Source organism: Squalius cephalus, assembly GCF_949319135.1.
Source record: "Squalius cephalus genome assembly, chromosome: 9".
In the NCBI taxonomy this organism is placed as follows: Eukaryota; Metazoa; Chordata; class Actinopteri; order Cypriniformes; family Leuciscidae; genus Squalius; species Squalius cephalus.
Genome location: NC_137130.1, coordinates 24,637,587 through 24,658,974, shown reverse-complemented (window position 1 = coordinate 24,658,974; position 21,388 = coordinate 24,637,587). Strand labels below are relative to the sequence as shown.

General features: G+C 39.1%; 1 protein-coding gene across 4 annotated transcripts in view; it reads left to right on the top strand.

The window, feature by feature from the left end:
* The window catches only part of pard3bb (par-3 family cell polarity regulator beta b), a 316,476-nt gene that overhangs the window by 233,305 nt on the left and 61,783 nt on the right, over positions 1–21,388 (top strand). For all 4 annotated transcript variants that reach the window (XM_079882104.1, XM_079882103.1, XM_079882105.1 and 1 more), the window contains 2 exons: positions 575–691; positions 4,056–4,337. In XM_079882104.1, coding sequence (XP_079738230.1) covers positions 575–691; positions 4,056–4,337 — 399 coding nt within the window. The remainder of the gene's footprint in view (positions 1–574; positions 692–4,055; positions 4,338–21,388) is intronic.

Sequence of the window (21,388 nt, the reverse complement as noted above, 5' to 3'; positions counted from 1 at the left end):
AGATAATTTAAATCAGATCACATCATTGTGTTTGAGTGTGCGGCAGATGTGAGTTGCTAAAGGACACTGGTGTGATTTCCTCTGACAGTGTGTGTGTGTGTATGTGCTTTGACGTGTCCCGGTGTGTGTAGCTGGAGGCCACGGCCTCTGCTCGCTGTGACATTGATACACTGCGCTGAAGCTGCTCGGCTGGGCGGCAGTGGGTTTGAGACACAGGCACACATGAGAAATGACCTTCTATGAGCAAAGAACATGGAGACGGGTGCAGGACTCAATCACTGGTGCAGAAATGATGCATGTTAACAGAACATCTCTACTGACACACTCTGGCCCCTACAGCAGTTTAGGAACTCCCCAGAGTACACACACACACACACACATATACTGTATACTAGATAGTAGCTGATTTCCTAGATAAACGTAATTTGCAAACAGTGATCATGCAGTGATGTCTTTCTATGCCCTCTCTCTCTCTCTCTCTCTCTCTCTCTCTCTCTCTCTCTCTCTCTCTCTCTCTCTCTCTCTCTCTCTCTCTCTCTCTCTCTCTCTCTCTCTCTCTCTCTCTCTCTCTCAGATTTGGAAAGAAAAAGGAAGAAAAGAACAAGACAGAGACAAAAATGAATGCACAGAAGCAGACGTCAGAAATTCTGAGTGAAGAAGAATTGGAGAGGATGAAGGAAGAGAGAGAAAGGTAGGACTGATGTCATTACACCCTCACACCACATGAATCACTACTAAAACCCGTGTCTTGTATCCTAACCGAGATGGAACCTCATACTGTCAGTGAATGATTTGAAACACTCTACATTCGTAGCAACTCGTACAAATAGATCTCCTCACGCAAACGCATAAGAGATTTTTTGTTTCTCTAAAATATTTAAAAAATCTTACCAATCTTTTTTTTTATTGATTCTTTAAATGATTCATTGCCTCGTTGCATTATGGGATAGCCTTCTCAGAAAGCATTAAGTGATTCTTATTTTTTTTATAAATTTGACTTAAAGAATCAATCTTTTAAGGTGTTGGTAATTATGCTACCTACATTTTGGAACAGCCTTTGTGATTTGACCACGACCATGATGCCTAAATTGCTACATACTTAGGCGTCTCTGACTGTGCAGATTGTCCTAATGCAGTTTTATAGGGATTCAGGCCTAGATCCCATGAGCTACCTAACAGAAACAGTGGCAAGTATTGTCCTCTGGGAGTAAAAGAAATTCAGGAGTCAAGGCTCAAAGGAGGACAACTTCTCATAAGAGACTCAAGAGCACATCACCTGAAACACATTGCACAATTGAAAAAAAATATTGACATAACATCTGGGGAAAAAAAGAGCTGATTGACTTATATGCTTAACCAAAAACATCTGTTGAAAGTCATTCTGATATTAAGTAATCTTTTAGTGATGAATTACTGTGACTAATGACTTTGTGATGCTTCTCAGCTTGCAGTATTACAGTTTTTCTCGATTGCTTAAACACATTTCTTGAAACTATGCCTCGTATTCTCAAAACTATAAATACAAATTCATAACGTCTCACCCAATTCCCCAAACATCCTATTTTCAGGTCAAAATGAAGCTCTACACTTAAACTTTGCCCTCAGACAGGACACACAAGCCCTCAAAATCACACACACTACAACATAGTCTAAAGACACTGGTGCAATAAATTCAAAACAACATTTTCAAAACTGGTAAGTTATGTTGCTTGTGGTTCCCCCCCTCACAAACCTTTTCACATGATGAACACAAAAGACACAACCAGTGGATACATTGGCACATTTTTATTCATACACAGAAAACACACACACACACACACACAAAATGTTTTTCCTGTTTTACTCTCTTTTTTTTTTCCTTTTTTTTTTTTTTTACTCTCTCCTCTAAAAATTTTTTTATATTTACTTACAGTAAGATGTGTGTGACCAACATATGACAGTAAAAGAACACACACAAACCATATTCTAATATGGAATTCGAATCGTATTGGAATGGTAAAGAGTGTTGGGACGTAACAGGAGGGCCTCCACTCAAAGATACAATATGATGGACACGTCTAAGAATGTTCCACATATGGTTGAAATACCTAGAAAGATAACATTCTGGGAGTCAAGACTATAAAGGAGAAAGGAAGCCCTCCCTTCACTGTCACACTCTGCAGCCACTCTGTGTGACTGTACGACTGCTGGCCTTTTCTTGCAAGAAAATAAACCTCATCAAAGACTATTGGAAATGTTTGTCTCTTATTCAGTGATAGAATTTTGTTTGCCACCACTCCTCCCTGAAGGTTCTCGAGGCGACGGTAAAGCGACTCCAATTTGGCCTTACTCGTAGCCCAGCCTCCCTCATAGTCATACCACTGATAAAGACATGGGCAACTAGAGTGGCTTGAATTTCATCTGAGACTGCTTGTCTTCTTGTCCTTGCCCTTCCTCCTCCTCATTCTTATCCCTCTTCCTTCATGTCTTTCTGGATCCATTGTTCCTAAACACAATAAACTGATTTGGGCCCTTTTATATATCTATTGAAGGTTCTGATTGATGTGTGTTAAATTTTGACTCTTAGTGTTTCCACTTGGGTAATTGTGTGCTAACTGAGCTGAAGCTGTGCTGACTTGAGTGAACAATTTTGAATGCTAGTGCTTTCTAAATGACAACATGGTCTAAGCAATGAGAAATGAAGGGATTTGTGTGTAGAGTTTTGCAGTGACAGTTCAACAAATCTGACTCATGTGTCAAAACAGGGAATAGTGTTTATAGTTTAGTGAAATGGGTGTGCTTTTTGATAAATGGCGTTATGGTTTTGAAATTTTAGTTCAAAAGCCTGGTTATAGTGTTTAAGCAATCGAGAAAAACTGTAATACACTCAATAAATAGTAAATTTGTTAATAATAATCACAGTTAACAATTTGTTTAATAATATGGTTCATTAGCCTAACTGAAGACTGCAGTTGCCAAGAAATGTAATACATGAATGTACATCCTGATAAAATGTATAGCTTAAGTGCACTACTTGGATTGAAGCTGTTGCCAAATGCATGAATATGAGTAAATTAAATTGATCATTGTCCCTGGCTATCAATTCCCTACATAGTTTCTTAATAATATAATAATTACTCAAACCAATCCGGTCATTATCACAAAACAAATCCCTTCAAAGTGATTCAAGACACTTAAAATGTCCCGTTCATCCTGTCAGAGTTTATTTAGTGATAACGACCGGATGATGATTATATAAAAATCTCACTGATGTAAAGATAGCAGTCATTAATGCTGAAGTTAGCAGAATAGAGTTTGGTTTCAGTTTATGGGAGTTGATCAGTTAGTTACTGGCTGAAGAAGATTCAGATGTAATCTGGGAAGAAAGTTGCGTGCCGAATGTGAAGAAAGGTATAGTTTGTTATTGTCTTATGACTCACTGTATGACGCACAGGTTTATATCTCTTTATTTTTCGTCCCTTTCCATCTCATTCACTCTGACAGCTTTTTGTGGTCCATTATTGAGATGACACACAGCACTAGATTCCTCGTCCTCTCTCTATCTCTGTCTCTCGGTGTGTCATGTATATTCTGCCAAAAGACAGGAGAAAAGGATATATTTAGCTGAGATGCAGGGATGTTTTTGCAGTCATTATTTTGTGTGGTGTTTGCCGAGGCTTATTTGGACTTGGAAACGTGTGAAGTGCGAGCTGGAGCCGTGCTGTTCTCCTCCATATGCTCCAGAGTGGCATTTGTTCAGAGAGAGACTTTATTGACTGAGCCTGTTGAAGCTCCTGAGAGAGACAGAAAAGGAAAGCGGGAGAGGGAAAATCAGCTGGATGTGTCCGAGAGGTCTTTCTTGACCTTTCCAGTTGATTGTATTTTTGGAGCGGTACTTGAAAGTGTAAATACGATTCAAGTTCAAGTGCTTTCAGTTGCACTCTCATTGCCTCAGTGTGGTTTGCTCATTTGCGGAATTGAAATTTTAGATCACATTTCCCCTCCCAGACTAAAAACACCTCAAAATAGTAATTACTAATGCAAGATAGGTTAACATCAGCTTTTCTTTGTTAAAGAATTGAGGCTAAGCACCAGGAGTTGAGGGAACGGCAGGTTCGGGACCGGTTCTCCCCACCTGACGTGGAGGATGATGACCTGGACCCCAACTACGCCCGCATCAACAACTTCAGGGAGCGCGTATCACCTTCCCAGCCGCTATACGGGAACCGCAGCCCCTCCCCGCAGAGACCCCCGCCCCCAGTGTCCCACAGCAGAGAGCCGTCCACAGAAGACCCTCTGGACGGCCTGTATGCCAAAGTCAACAAACAACGAAGCCCTCCACCTACTGCTGCAGACAGGTAAATATGCATATACATACATCCTTCCTGAAAAAACCTGCTTAAGCCAGCCTAAGTGCATTCAGTGAGTGGATTTCTTCGGGATTGTGTTGATTGCTGAGGGATTAAAGTAAAGTTAAATTGTGAAGTCTTTTATATTTTTCTCAGTCCTCATCTGTTTACTGAGTGTCTGTACTGCAGCTCTTAAAGAAAAGTGTCATTGTTCAGCTGTCAGTTCAGTGTTGATTCAGTTCCGTTTTAAAGATCATTAATTATTTAATTAGTTCATTTCATCTACAAAAGCAGTTCTGCAGAAAACAGTGAGTAGAATTACCTGAGTATGTGCGTCTTTCAACAGTGTTCGGCTGCAGCGTCTCTACTGTAAGTTTATCTGCTCCAAAAACAGCGCCGTCATTACCTCGCTAGTGAGAAATGTCATGTAGCTTTTAAGTTGTTAAACTATTTTACTGATAAAATCGTCAGACAACACGTTTCTTTGCGAGTGTGTGTCTGTACTGTGTGTGTGTGTATGTGTTTGAGTGGGAGAGAGAGCGGGAGAAAAGAGTATGTGCTTTCCGTACATAATAAAACGTAATTTTGTTGCATTTTTTCTTATTGTTTACTATATTTATTTGTTCAGTCAGTGTCGTTGTGGGTTTTGGTTCTTTTCCTGTTATAGTCTGTAAGGACCTTTGAAATAACTGAAATCCTTTGGCGAAGTGATATGGAACTGTAATGCGGTCAAGACCTGCCTGGAACTACTTTAGCCGTGCATTTCCCTGAAAATAATTGCACACATTAGAATGTTCGTCAACCAATCAGATTCAAGCAATGAGTAATAAATAACCACGTTGTAATGTCTATATCCAGTGAGTGAAATACACTTCTGTTCAATTGTTTTTTAAAACATTTTTTAAGAAATTTGGATGCACTTAATTCAAAAAAGAGTGAATACAAAATTCAATACTTGAAATTCATTTACTCATTCTGCGTATCAACAAAAAAAGATTACATGCCAAGATACTAACAATCTTATTTTATTGTTATAAAAATAATACTTGTTTTTAACGATTTTAAATTGGATGCGTCAAGTTTGAAGCTGTTGTATAATATCTGATAGACAGACACCTGTGATGCCTGTCATTTGAATGTTATATTAATACAGCAAGTTGCTCGGCAACCGTAAAGAACCCATAATGCCTAATAACACACTTTAATAACAAGTTCTTCCTCGCCTTGACTTGTAATTCTCATAACCTTAAGACATAGAGTCACAGCTGTAAGCCCAGAGTAGCTGCTCTAATATTGATTCTCTCATTCCTGTTGGACACACGAGCTCAGTCTCCAGCTCTGGCACAGCCATGCTGCACTTCTACTCTTTTGATTGAGAATCAGAAATATATCAATATATCTATGTTTCATTGGCCTCCACCTATGGTGAAATAATGCATTAGCCTTGGATTTTTGATCAAGTGCATTTTAAAATGAATCGCACAAATGACTTACTGACAAATACAAGTGAAAACTTCTCTCTAATGCATAATGCAAAAGTAACTGGCATGTTCCTGTACATTATGTATATCTGAATGTCTTGGTCCCATTGTCCCTGGGGCTATTTCTGAGTGGATATTTGAGTCACAAGGAGATTCGTTTAAAACAGGAATGTCTCAGTATGAGAGGTCAGTTGTTGGTCAGATACAGTAGTTGGCTGAAGATGATGCCATAAGGAAACTTGTTAATTTGGATTAAGGGAAGGATGTATGCCACATGGAGACAAAGGTGTAGTAGCTATTAGGGGTCGAATAACATTTATGTGATTAAAGTCGAGTTGACGTTGACTAGTCGCTGATGACCTCTGAACCTCGAGCTGAGACTTGAACAACAGCGCTCCTACATAACAGCTTATTTTTATCAGTTATTTTGTCTTTGGGTCGTTATATTCCTCACAGATTTCTGATCATTATAAATCAAATGCAGGTAATGTAGCACAGTAAAGATTACATTTATATGAATGCATTAGTGAGAGAGCATTTGCGTGTGAATTAAATCTACCTGGCGTCTTTCTACTAATAGTGAAGCTGTGGGATTTAGTTACTAAGAAATATATGCTAGTACTTTTCAGTTTCTAAGCTATTTTATTGATAAATCACATGGTTTTCTCAGCTTTTTGCTCAAAATGTTGCTTTGTTATGAAACTTACCCACGTTCAAGTGTTGTTTAAAAAAGAATGCATGAAGCTATAATAAAACAATATATATATATATAATTTTATTTATTTATTTTTAAAGCAGAGGGACTGTTCTTTCTTTTTATATATTGCATGTTCAGATATTCATATAACAAAATATTCTGGGGGCCATGAAAATGTTGTGAAAATGGTCAAAAACGTTGGCGGTGGCTTTTTTTTTTTTTGTAAAAACGCTGGTGCGGTTTGAGATAAAACCTGCAAGTGCATTCACCCGATCAATTTTGAGCATCCGGATGGTATAATCAAACATGTCTTGTGGAGCGCTCTCGGAGTATGCATTTACTTGTCATTTTAACTGCTGGAAACGGAGCGTAAAAGTGGACTTCAAAGATTTCTTATCCTGTTGCGCCCTCTATAGGCCATGATCAGTGGCTAGTCAACGCCAAGCTTAAAGCGTCATGGCAGAGCATTAAAGGGTTAGTTCACCCAAAAATGAAAATTCTGTCAGTAATTACTCACCCTCATGTTGTTCCAACCCTGTAAGACCTTCGTTCATCTTCGGAACATAAATTAAGATATTTTTGATGAAATCTGAGTGGTGGATCACTTCTCCATAGGCTTCTTAGGGACCGAAACTTGCTGGCCCAGAAAAGTTATTAAAGAGATCGTTAATATAGTCCAAGTGACTCCAGTGGCTCAATCTTAAGTATATCAAGCGACGAGAATACTTTTTGTGCGCAAAAACAAACAAAAATAACGACTTTATTCCACTATTCATTTCCTTCTCTCTGGGCCTCTAGTTGGTTCACGTAGTGTTTTTGCGTAGCGCGTCTGTGTTACACGTCACCACGTAAGCTCACTATTGGCCGACGCTGATCATGTGTGTGATGCGTGATGACGTGCAACACAGACGCGCAGCGCAAAAACACTACGAGGCCCAGAGAGAAGGAAATGAATAGTGGAATAAAGTCGTTATTTTTGTTTGTTTTTGCGCACAAAAAGTATTCTCGTCGCTTGATAAACTTAAGATTGAGCCACTGGAGTCACTTGGACTATATTAACGATCTCTTTAATAACTTTTCTGGGCCAGCAAGTTTCGGTCCCTTAGAAGCCTATGGAGGAGTGAGACAACTCTCAGATTTAATCAAAAATATCTTAATTTATGTTCCGAAGATGAACGAAGGTCTTACGGGGTTGGAACAACATGAGGGTGAGTAATTACTGACAGAATTTTAATTTTTGGGTGAACTAACCCTTTAAAGTCGACTAGTCAACCAATCTGTGCAACCACACATTGTCTGACTCTGTGGCCGGGTGTCTCCCACAGCCTCAGTTTTTGATAAATAATCTGGTTAATTTCCCCGCCGTTATCTTTTCGCACTCTGCCAGGCGGCGTGAGTTTGAATAGCGTTGCATATTAATTTCTGCCCTGCATAAGGGGAGTATTTTGAGTGAATTCACGCTGATATGCGGCTGATGGGTAAATTGAGGACGTGAATGAGAAGAGCATCAGTGACTCTGGAGTCAGCGTGAGCACGCTCTCATGTCATTTGAAGAGTTTGTTAAACGGGAGAGTTGCTCTGTTGTATGGCCTGTGTCTGATTTAAAAGCATCCTCTGAGAGTCATTAAAGCGGCTCAGTTATTTAGACGGACAGGCAGTTTAACACGCTGCCTGCTGCCCACCGCTGTCATAAAAAGTGTCTCTCAATATGTGTAGTGGCTTATACTGTATGGTCAGTGGTGAAGTGCAACAGGATTCTCTGTGTCTAGATCATTTTATTATGTTTTTTTACCTTATGAATTGTTTAAAGTTGACATGACATGTATCACACATGTGATAGTGTTTTCTTCTCTTTCGTGATGTATATCTTAGTGAAACAAGAAAGAACAAGAAAAAATGTAGGGCATGATTTGATTTTGACCATGTGGAAATGATTGGATTGTTGGATGGTTGTCTTTTGCTATTGGTTTGCTGTTTTTGTTATGTCATGAGAGGGACAGGTTGTCCCGTCCTCGCGCCAGAAATCAGAGAAGAGGGAGGGGAAGTTATTTTGATTAAAGATTATGAGGGACGCAACAATTTTATGTCATGGTGACATGGCATGTCCACTTATTATAAAATACAAAGTACTTTTTTTTTCTTAGCTTCTCATGACCATTTTTACCTTCTTTTGACCCTTCAAGTTCACCCAGAACTAGAAATATAGTCATTGTTACTCTAAACCATTTCTTCTGCAGAACTTTTATGTCTATGCAATGAAAGTCAATGGTGTCCAAAACAAACAAAAAAACTCTAACAATATTATTTTTTATGATTCACAGTAGAAATAAAGTCTTACAAGTTTTGAACTACATAAGGGTGAGTAAAAGAAAACTTTGTTCACAAAGACTTAGCAGTCAAGTGACATTGATATGCAAATGTATGCAGTGTTAATGACCTGTTTTTGCGACTTTGTTTTCCATACATGGCCTAGACAGGCTGTGGAGGGTGTTTTACTTTGAAGTATGTCTGTGTAGTACATTATATCATATCATATTTCAATTATTTAATAAATAAAACTGATTGGCCTGCTAGAATCATGTTGGTGTAAAAGATTGTGTATGATGTTCATAAAATGATTCCTTTTTTGTCTCACTTCTTTCAGTGCAGTTACCTAAAGCACAAATTTAACCTGTGAACTTATTTAGTCGCTCGGAAGGCAAGGCCAGAGCACAGCACTACTTACTTGTAGTAAATCTTTCAGACACAATTAAACTTGATGTAGACGTTTTGAAGCTGGGAAATTTCTTAAGCTACAGTCCTCTACGTTAGTGTTTCCTGGGTCGGCTTTGGCAAGTAAATAAAACTGAGCTACTCTCCAGTAGTGTTAACCTAATAAGGAACTGCGTAGTGCATGGTTTAACACTAGAAGTCCCAGAGAGCAGCCATTTGGCTTTTCTACCTATAAAACCCGCAGGACAGCCGATGGGCTGGAAGGCTTTAGGCTAATATCCTTAATCACCTGTGAACGGTTGCTTTTGTTATGTAAATAATGTGGGGCCATGCTGAGCCACTTCAAGGAAACTTGTGTTTCACTTTGCCATCTTAGGGAGAAATCAACACACATGTTTTTTTTCCTTTGTTGCTGAGATTTATTGATAAAAACAGTACAAAATAAAATAGAAACCAACCATTTGTACACATATTTACAAATATTATTAAAAAGTGAGTGAGTACATTCCAGCAATCACTCACAATCCTGGCACTGCCATGGTATCTCCCGTCTGCATTTACCACATGTGTATCTGTAGCAGCGAACACATCGCACAGTGGCATGATTGTTCTTGCATTGGTGTTTGACTTGACACATGGCTCTTTTTCCAGGGCTAGGTGTGGAGGGTTGTGTCCGAAGCAATTGTTCTTTTCTTGCCTTCTTCGCACACATATGAGAGTTAGCCAACTCTCTTGCAAGCTCCACCAGGAAGTCCACCCGTCTTTCCTGCCTTCCGGTGCATGCTTGATACAGCACATGTGCATTCAGTGCTGCCATGTCAATCATGTTATAGAACACGGCAACTGGCCAGCGCCGTGTCCCTGTGCGGACAGTGTACTCCCGCACCATCTGGTCCATCACATCCACGCCGCACTTTGTGGTGTTGTAAAGGGTGACAGTGTTTGGCTTCCTTTTGGTGGTATTATCAGTCTGAATCACGCTGTGCATGCTGCTAAGAATGTAGACGGCCTTCTTCCGTTTGGGCGCATATGCCGTCAGCGTAGCAGCAGTGGTTGACAACACCTAATAAATAAGATAAATTGTTATTTTCATAGCACTTTTACACACAATGACACACTTGGCGGTGTTGATTCTAAAAATTAGAAACACAAACATAGAACCACAAAAGACCTGCAACATACCTGAGTGGTGAATTCATTGCGATCTGTGTGTATAGCAGATTGAGGGATTTCCCGGCGAATCTTGTTGACTGTGCCGAGGATGGTGGTTTTCCGGCTAAGAAGTTTATGCGCAAGTGACAGCGATGTGAAGAAATTGTCCGTGGTAACATTTCTGCCCTTGTCTAGGAATGGTTCCATCAGCCTCATCACTACATTTTCAGACAGTCTCTCTCCACTGGGACGACTAGGGTCCTTGCCAAGATATGGGAGGACATTACAAATGTACTTGGATTTTAGGTCGCAAGCCACCCAAAACTTGATCCCAAACTTGTCAGGTTTAGTTGCAATATACTGCAGGAAACAGCAGCGAGTCTTTGATGGGAAAAGCTGTTCATCAACAGTGATATGTAGACCAGGGTTGTAGGACGTGATGCAATTGGTGACAAATGATCCCCACACACTGGAAATTGCAGCAAACTTATCAGTCTTTGCTCGATCCCTCCGGGTGGACCTGTCATCAAAGCGTAGGTGTCGCATGATGTCTTGGAAGCGGTTTCGCGGCATTGTTCCAATGATATGTGGGTTTCCCAGGTTTGCTGACCAGCAGTCACGTAGTGATGGAACCTTGGTAAGCCCCCGCAAGATGACAATTGCAATAAATGCCATTAGTTCAGGGAGGGCCATGAACCAATGAACATGCTCCGTTTCCTGTGCATGTTGAATAGTCCATTCTTGAATGCTATGAAGCATGTCAAGAGTGATGAAACACAGGAAGCTCTGAAGGCGACTCGAGATACTTTTCCTGGCCTTAGCCGTTGGCTCTCCATCTGCAGCGTATACGCTTTGATTGGGGTGAAAGGGAGACGCATCCCCACCTGTTCTTCACGCCACACTGTGCCATCTTTCGCTGTCTCTGTCAGGTCAGTCCCCAAACGGGCTCTCTTTTTTGGTTGAGGAGCAGTCTCCTCATCTGCAGTGTGAACAAATTCAAATTGTGAGCAATGGAAAAGTCAAATGATATCACAAATGCATGCATAGATACTAATAATAATTCCAGTATCTCCTTCTCTGTATCGAAATAATGTCTGAAATATCTTCCTAAATAAAAAGATACAACTAAAGCAAAGAAACAACTAATAATGTTTTGCACTTCAGATGGCAGTGAATGTCTGCTAAGTAGTACAAACAAAAAAGTGGACAATACAAAAAAGGCAGAGTAAATATTTATGTCACTCCACTCTGCTTTTTTGGTGTTTTCCACTTACTGGTTTGAAATGAAATAGGAAATAATATGAAATGAAACTTAACCTGAAGACAGATCAGACAGCTCTGAGTCCGAATCCGGCTGTAGTTCTATGTCTTCTCCATCTGAGTCACAAGGGTTTACTTCACTCAGGATAATTTCCAAGGCCTGCCGAGTGGTGAGTCTTCTCTGCATTTTCTTTTCTTGGAGAGGAGGTTCGTACACCACAGAATTCTTGAGGGCACTGAAGTAGTAGGCTATGTGCAGTGAGATTTTATCCACCTCAGCACAAAAGGAATTACCTCTCATTTGAGAGCAAGCTGCATGCAATTAGATGTGCTAATTCATACCTGTTTACATCTGGGCAAGACCTTACATGCCAATGTGAGACATGGTCAATCAAGTTCTCTGCTTTTAACAGCCCTCCCTCCCCCACACATACAAACAAGCCACCAGCAACCATTCACACACACCCCCCAACCCCCCTGCAGATTGCTCAGGTAATGACCACATTTACACATGAATTGATGCTAATGATAGCCAAAAGACTAGCCAGTTAGCATCCACTTGGCTAAAGGAGGGTTACAAATCTCTGGGACTTCTAGTGTTAAGGGTCAATGACATATAAGAGTGTGCATTAATAAAAAAAAAACAAAAAAAATATTTTAAATATCTAGTTAAAAGCACATCTGCTAGGTTGTTGAAAATTGACTCTTTGTATTCATGTTGGTTTCATTTGGTTTTGAAAAGTGTCATAAAGGTGATGATACACTGGGCAGCTTTTTTGAGCAATGTTGCCGGGCAATGTTGCTTGGGCTCTTTCCCATTGCGAATGGGCAACAAACTTCTATCTGGATACTTTAGATCAGTCGTGGGCCCTGTGTCTCACCTGGTTGCCTGTTGACGGCAACATTGCCCAGCAACATTGCTCAAAAAGTTGCCCAGTGTATCATCACCTTAAAATTATCACATGACTCTGATTTTTGCGGACACAAAATTTTACAATATTAATGAGTGAAGCAGTTTTGTTGAAATAGGTTTTTTTTATTTTTTTATTTTTTTTTTTTCTCTAAGAAAGGATAATAAAAGTATGTCAAACTTTATCTTAATTATGATATCAGGACAGTTGTATCATTTTGACATTTTTAACTTTATGCCCCAAAATATATCAAAATGAATTTTAATTTAGAAACTAAAAGCATATTTTTTTGCAAAAGAAGTGTTTTAAAGTTATTGTATTCATTTATTAATTATTTTGAATAAATTAATACAAACACTACAATACAAAAGTTTGGGGTCAGTAATTTTTTTGTGAAGATATTTATAATTTTACAGAAGATTTAAAATGATCTACAAAAATATGAAGCAGCACAACTGTTTGAAACACGGATAATAATAATAAGAAATGTTCAAATCAGAGCATCAAATCAGCATATTAAAATTATTTCTGAAGGATCATGTGACACTAAAGACTGGAGTAATGATGCTGAAAATTCAGCTTTGTCATCATAGGAATACATTTATTTTATTTCAATAATTCCGAGAGACAAATCTCATATCATCTAAACAGCCAATACCAAAGACATTTGTTTTCTTCTCTCCGTCCTTCCTCTCCTCTGAGCGCTCTGGAGAGGTGGAGGCAGGCAGGTGAAGGACGTGGGGAATGTGCTGAGAGAAAAGAGTGAGGGGCTCTTGAGGTTCTTATGAGAGAGAAGGGAGCAGGAGCTATTTGGCATTGGCTGTGAGAAGAAGGGTCCGCAGCGAGCTGCTCCTTCAGCCCACCACACTCGACACGGAAAGTTACTATAACAACCAGACTCTCCAGAGCTCTGCTCCGCTCCAATTAAAAAATAATCATTGTTCCCTCCAGATATAGAGGAAAGGGGGAGACAGGTGACTCGCTTATCTGCACAGGGGCGACAGTTCTATAGAGACCAACGGAGAGCTGGAGATTGGCAACCTTTGCTTCCACATCTCCAAAAACACTTTTATAGACAAACATATGAGGATAAAGTGGGGAATCGGTTTGATAAGAGGAAGAAAGGGTCTACAAGGTTGCCAGCTCTCCAGTCGACACTCTATCTCGCCGTTTGAATGGCGTGTCCTGGATGTGCTTGAGAACAATAGCCCCCACACTGCACTAAGCAAACAGTCCTCCAATCCTCAATGTAACCCCGCCAGGGTCAGTCCAAAACACGGTGCAAATCCATCAAGAGCTACTCCACAGGTTACCAATGTCTACTTACATCCCCCATCAGCAGCCATTGTGCCCAGATACCTCACTGAAAAATTTGGCCCAAAAAAAAAAACACACACTGTTAAGCCCAGGACACACCAAGCTGACAGACAGCCGTCGGGCAGTTTTTGTGCGTCGGCCGGCTACGTTTTTCTCAGTGTGTTCCGCACCGTCGGCAGAAATTGGTCCTTTTTTTAGGCCGATTCGACATGTTGAATCGGCGTTGGGCCGTCGGTGAAGGATGGAACTCTTGATTGGCTGTTCAGCTTAGTGAATAAATCAGTGCACGAGAATAATTGCAAAACAGCGAGCAAAGAAGTCAAAACGGTACAGACTGAAGGCTGTTCTAATGTTACGTCATCTTACCTGAGTGTTCCTTGGTGAATATTTCAACATTAACATGAGCGGAGTGGAATAAAGAAAGTGTTTAGCAGGATTAATATTCAAAACGGTAACCACGCATCTGCAGCCTGCAGCCGAATGACGAATATAGATGATTATATCTGCAGAAATAGACAGTTGTCTCATTTACACGCAGGCGCAGAACACGCATTCTAGCTGACAGACGGCTGTGGTTCTCTCGGTGTGTTTAAGTGCAGCTTTTTCCCCCGACTAAGGCGACAACGCAGTCGGCTTTCATCAGCGCTAGTTCTTTGGCGTCGGTTTGGTGTGTCCCGGGCTTTAGGGCTCTTTCCCCTCCCTATCGCCACATGTACCCTCCACCTCCTCCTTCCCTGCTTTCTTGGGGCCTGGAGCGCAGCCTCACCATCAAAATAATTATAGAAATCACTAGATGGAGAAAGAAAAGCTTTTAGTGTTGGTTGTGTGAGTGCTGGAGTGCTTTTCTGCCCGTTAATTAATCAGCCATTCTGCTGAGCTGAATGAGAGCTGCAGGCGCGTTCGGCTGCTTTTAAAGAGTGCCAGCCCGCTCCCTTAAGTGTCTCCCCGTATCTGCGAACCCTTCCCTGTCCTGACACCGCTTCTCTGTCTCTTTTATTCACCATCTCTCTCTCTCAATGAGGGTTTAATGTGTTTTCAATGTGTCTGAAAGAAATGTAGGTAACTGTGTTAGAAAAGGCCAAATTGACTAATGATGAATTGTTCTTTAGATTAAAAAAATGGACTTAATATTTTATTGAAATATACAAACATATGTATATATATGTATATATATGATATATATGACTGCAGGACTAGCTGTCAACCATTTTCCCCACCAAAACTGTTCACAGAATGTCCAATATTGAATTTTCATTATCTGAAAAGGTTTGATATCTGAATGAAGCAATTCAAATATCAGTCTAGTCTCAAAATAAGGGATGTTCATAAGTCACAACAAGCTTGACAGTATAAAATATTGACAAAAAAAAAAAGTAACCCCAGGTTTCACAGACAAGGCTTAAGCCTAGTCCCAGACTAAAATACATGTTTGAGCTGTGTTAACTGAAAGCAACTTGCACTGACATAAGAAGTTCAGTGCAGCTAACCATTACGAAAGGTTTTATTTTAGTTTATTTTTTAATGTACCAAAGATTTGCACATTTTCTGATGGCAACTTTTTTTGCTAAAAAAGTTGAATACCCGAATGAATTGATCAGCATTCAAAGAAGTAAAGCTGGTTTAGCCTCCAAAAACAAACAAAAAAAAACACGCACTATATAACATGTTCATTGAGGTTCATTGTTCGTTCTGAAATCTTTTTGTGCAGTTTTTTTTGTGTGTGTGTGTGTGTGTGCCCTAAAGTTCAGACTCCATGTGAATAGTCGTTGAAAGACTGAGAATAAAAGCGTATAGAGGAAGTTTCTTCTGGTTTGTGGGTTCTCTGGGTCCTTATGATTCATCTGGCCTAATCTGGAGAACCGGACAAGTGCTACTCATGCGTTCCGCCCCTGATCTTTTCTCTTCCTCTCAATGCACTTCCCTCATTCTATTTTCCCCTTTTTCATTCTGCATTTCCTCCACTCATATTTGTTCAAGAACTTCCTGCCTGTCACTCATTGAAGAAAAGCAATTCCACATCTCTCTCCCATTGAAGCACATAGGAGAAAAAAAGCATGAACACTCAAACGCGCACGTGTGTGCGCTCGCACAAAGCATTCACTTAGCGGTTTCTTCTAGATGCATCTTGTAGCTTAGCAACAAGTCATGCCACTGCATACTGTGCCGTTCTGTTTTTAGAAACAGGAGGATGTGAAAGCTTATTTCTAAAAAGCAGAAATCACAGATTGGTTTAAATTATATTCACCTCATTATTCCATCTCAGCTTGATTGAACTGAAAGGGAAATGCTTTATTTTCTTTCTTTTTTAGACCTTTTTTCGGAGGTGCACAATTTTAGAATTGAGGGTTGAGGATAGAAGACTTGATTACCGTCTTACTCTTAGACACAGATTTGCCTACCCAGAATGCACTCTGCCTGCAGTACAAAGGCTTAGCCGGTGTGACTGGTGTTTTAATGAAACAGTCCAGGCACAAATTGAGCTTCACCTGCGAACGAGAGGACGCGGGAGGGGTCGGAGAACATTGATGGCCTGTCTAAATAATGTTACACCAGCCAAAATACTTCTAATTATTTCCTCAATTGCAGATGGCATATGAAAAGTGCCGTCACTTCTGCTTAGGGAGCCCGGGAGCCGGCCTGTCATTGCGGGCTATCTTTTGTTGTCAAATTTCATTTCTGAAAATGTCCACCAATTAGACCGCCGAAGCCCGCCGCAAAATTACTCGAGGGGAGAGTTGTGGGAAATTGATAGGTTTGGTCCTTTCCTCTCCTCGTCCAAACATGGATATGTCCATTACAGCATCTGCAGCCTCGCGGTCCTGTTCACAATTGCTCGTCTTTCTTGCCGAGTGATGCGGGTCATGTTTCATTAGCAGGTTGGTGAAATAAGGGGGGATTTTCTTTCATCTGATGCAAATGATTGAATTATTCCATGTGACACTAACAGATTTAATGCTGATTTGTTGGATAGTTTAGGGCCGGGATGCTGATTGGTCAACACAGCGTTCCAGCTGTGCAAAAATAAATGCTGAGTTGCTAAACACCTGTTAATCTATCTACTCTTTATATGTCTGCACAACATCCTATTGAATAAACATGAAATGCGGGCCATTTTACTTGGTAATTTGATTTCCGTGGATTCAACAACAATGACGCTACAGAGAAAGTGACAAGGAAGCCATTGACAAATTAACTCTATGTATGACTACATTTTAGAAGCACTCTGTAGAAGATGGCTGTTCTACACTTCAGTTAATTGAGATCAAAGCTTCTTATTGCAAAAATGTATGTTGTGTGGGGATGTTTTAAGTGACGTTTTATAGAGACCAAACTAGGATCATTTTGTAGTTGTATTAAGCATTTTTTTTTTTTATTGTCACTCTCACGGTGATCTTAACTGTATGTGTGGCATATAAATCTCACTCTGCTCTGAAAGCATATTTCTATGGAAGCTTGTTTCCGCCACAGAATAAAATGTTTAATAAAAACATTTTTAAAAAGTGTATCGCACAATTCTGACTTTTTCTTACAATTGTGAGTTTACATCTCAGAATAGAGTCAGAATTGCGTGATATAAAGTCGCAATTACAAGTTATAAAGTCAGAATTGTCAGATATAAACCCACAATTCTGAGGAAAATAAGTCATTTATCCTTAGGATTGGACTTTATAACCCACAATTGCAAGTTTATATTTCACAATTGCGAGAAAAAAAAGCCAGAATTGCAAGATACAAAGTCGCAATTGCGTGTTATAAAGTCAGAATTGCGAGATATAACCTGTAAAATGTAAACCCGCAATTGTGAGATAAAAAGTCCCAATTATATTTTAAAATGTTTTATTCTGTGGAGGGAACAAGCTTCCATATATTTCTGCCTTGAGGAGGAAAAAATGCAAAATGTTGTGTTGGTTATAGTTCCAACCTGTCACTCAAAAAAGTTGCACTTACAGCTGTACCTGTTAAACAATCACCAATAATATTATATTATTATAATATTTTTAATACTATTATTATTTACTTCATCAGAACTCTGTTGTGTATACTGTATGCATCTTTAATTGCACATTCTCATATAAACAAAACATATGTATATATTACAGTATCCTAAAGTATACATGATCTTTTTTACATTACGGATTTGGAAATTAACGGGGAAAAGAGTCATGATGAACTCGGTAAAGGCTCTGAACAATGTGAGAGAGTCTGAATCCAACCACCAACGCATTGAATTTGAGGCTGTAACATGAATCTTTTTGACTGACTCATTAAAAAGTAGCACTTCAGGAAAGTCTTTTTTTTTCACAAATTGGACAACATAGCTTATGATGTGTTTGTTGTTATGTGCAGCAAAATGTATTACGTTTTATTGGCTATCACTAATGACAACTAGATTTTAAATTGTTGTCACACATTTTTTATTTATTTTTTCTCTCACATTTGCAACAATTTTAGTCTAGAGCCCTGGATGTGTCACTGTTGAATTATGTAGTAAGTTTATATTAGCAATAAGTTTACTCGAGGTGGTATATATTGTGAGTTTAATCATGCCTCAGTGTATTGCATGACCTTTCATACCTTTTCGCTCAAGCATCTTTGTGTCCTTAGGCTCTCGTTGTTGGCCTGGGTTAATACGGTAATAATGTGTGTTAAACAGGCATGATAAAGAGTGCTTGAATTGAATTGATTTTTGATTTGGGAGCGTGTGATTGACAGAAGAATGCCGATTATCAACCTAATGAGCTTCTCTGAATTAAAATTGGTGGATTACATCAAGATTCCCCCTGACAGCCCTCAGTGTGTTTGACATGAACGTTAGTGTGTGTGTGTCGATTCCAGCATTTCTGTCCTGTTCTGCAGCTCTCCAGGTCAGAAATTGACGTATCTCGTTTTACAGCGTGTAAATCAGCAGCACGTCTTGCTTTTTAGGACCGACAGTGTTTTTTGGTCCATTTCAAAGATGAAGGAATAGATTGCTCTGTGCCACATGGCTCTGTTCGGCGTTTCTCTTGATGTCTCTGTCTCTATTGTCCAAAGCAGACATGCCTGTTGGATTTGTGTGTGCCGCTTCAGCTTTAAACCATCATTTATCCATCTCTTAAGATCTGCTGACCTGAAGTTTCTCTCCAGCACACAACGGTTAATAGACAGAGAGGGAGGCCGCCCTCAGACCTGGCAGGGGGTTGTGTCGAGACAAAGAGTGAAAACTGTTCACTGCGGGGTGACTAGATGAACAGAGAGATGTGAACGCGGTGAGATGGAGGATGAAAGAACTGAGATCTTCTGCACATATCACTTGGTGTGCGTGTTTCTGTGTAATTCTGTCATCATTTACTCACTCTCATGTTGTTCCAAATCCCTATGACTTTATTTCTTCTGTGAAACACAAAAGGAGATGTTTAGCAGAATGTTCATGCTGCGGTTTTCCATATTATAAAAGTGAATGGTGACCGGAGACTGTCCAGCTCCTAAATAAATACAAATAAAAAAGTCATTTGTGCACCTTTTAAGTCTTCTAAGGTCATCTTATAGTTTTATTAATGTAAAAAAATGGTAACACTTTACTTAAAGCCTTTATATATAATTATAACAGTATTTTAATTCATTATGTCTTGTAACGCACCTTATAATGCATTGCAAGGTTTAATGGTTTAATTGTAACTACAGTTATAATACTTATTCATTTAACACACCTTTAGGAAGTATAATCCATTAAAATACATGACAAACAATCAATCTGCAAATATTATAATGCATTTTAACTTTGGTTACAATTATTTATGGAAAGATATAATGCATTATAATGTACATTATGAATACCATTATAATGCATTATACATAAAGGCTTTAAGTAGTGTTACCAAAAATTAATTAAATGTAATATTGCTGATATTAATCAAACAGGTTTAATGTAATATGTTTAGCACATTTACTGAACTTGAAAAAAAAAAAAATTCTCAGCTTTTTTTATGAAACTTTCACACATTCAAGTGTTGATAAAAAAAGAACGCATAAAGCTAGACATTTTTTTAAGCAGATGCTTTGTTCTTTCTTTTGATATTGCATGTTCAGAAATTCATACAACAAAATATTCTGGGGGTCATGTGATTATTGTGAAAATATCAAAAACGCTGACTGGGAAAAAGTTAACATTCTGCAAAATTTCTCCTTTAATGTTCTACAGAAGTCATATGAGATTAGAACAACATGATGAGGGTGAGTAAATGAAAACAGATGTTTTTTTTTTTTTGGTTGAACTATCAAACTAAGGCAGGGTCCCTTAGTCCGTTTTTAACGACTCCATTCATTTAATATCTCTCAGCCTCCGTGGGATGCCGGCCAACTACCCAGTCACTTGAGTATATGAAATTAATAGATAAAATCGCAACTCTTGTTGTTTCGCGGCCGAACACTAAATTCCCCCCTCGTCGCAGTCACACAGAGACATGCCGCTGACCCAAGGGAATCGATACCATTGGCTGTAGTTAATGCCGTGCTCCCCTGCCACTAGGAGAGAGAGAAAATAAATATCTTTACCCTTTATTGAACTTTCTCTTGTAACACTCCTGTAGAATGAGCTTCTGTGAGGGAAAGAGCAGAGTGCAAATTAAGCCTTTCTTAGTCACCAGGTGCTGTGGCTCAGCTTATCAGAGGAAACGCTATCCGGAGAGCCAGTGCCCTTATTTGATTCCCGCTGCCGCCCACCACTTCCCTTCCCCTTCTTCTGAACCCTTCTCACTGCTTACTGCACGGTGTGTATGTATACTACACTGTACATGATCTGGTATTTTTTTTTATAATCTATTTTTAAATCTGCAATAAACGTTTTAAACAATAGTATGCTACATTAGTGGTTTTCTTTAGATTCCAAGGATTGATCCTCTTATGAGGCATCCCCTCAAATATATAACGAAATTTATACATTTTCGTGTTTTAAGACCCATTGAAAAATATTGACATAAAGACAACATGTTGTTTCCTGGATTTCATTGAAACTAAACCAAATCATTCATATCTATATCATAGTATGCTGTACCCTTCAAAAATTTTGTGTCGGTAGTTTTTGTTACTTTTATTCAATGAGGATGCATTAAACTGAACAAAGGTGACTGTGCAGATGTTTATAATGTTGCAAATGATTATATGTCAAATGAATGCTGTTCTTTTGATCAGCATCTTTATCGATAAAAGAAAATGTATCACAGTTTCCACAAAAAAATATTTAGCTGCATTTTAAGTTATTGAGGAGCAAATCAGCATATTAGAATGATTTCTGAAGGATCATGTGACACTGACGACTAGAGTAATGATGCTGAAAATTCAGCTTTACATCACAGGAATAAATCACATTTTAATATATATTCAAATAGTAAACAGTTATTTCTCAAATATTTTAATTTTACAGTTTTAGTTTTTTTAGATGAAATGCATTTTTTGTCTATATACAAGTAGACATATCTATTTTTTTTCTCTAATATATCAAGTAATATGACTTTGGTAGGTCTATTTGTCACACTTAAAAATGATTGCATT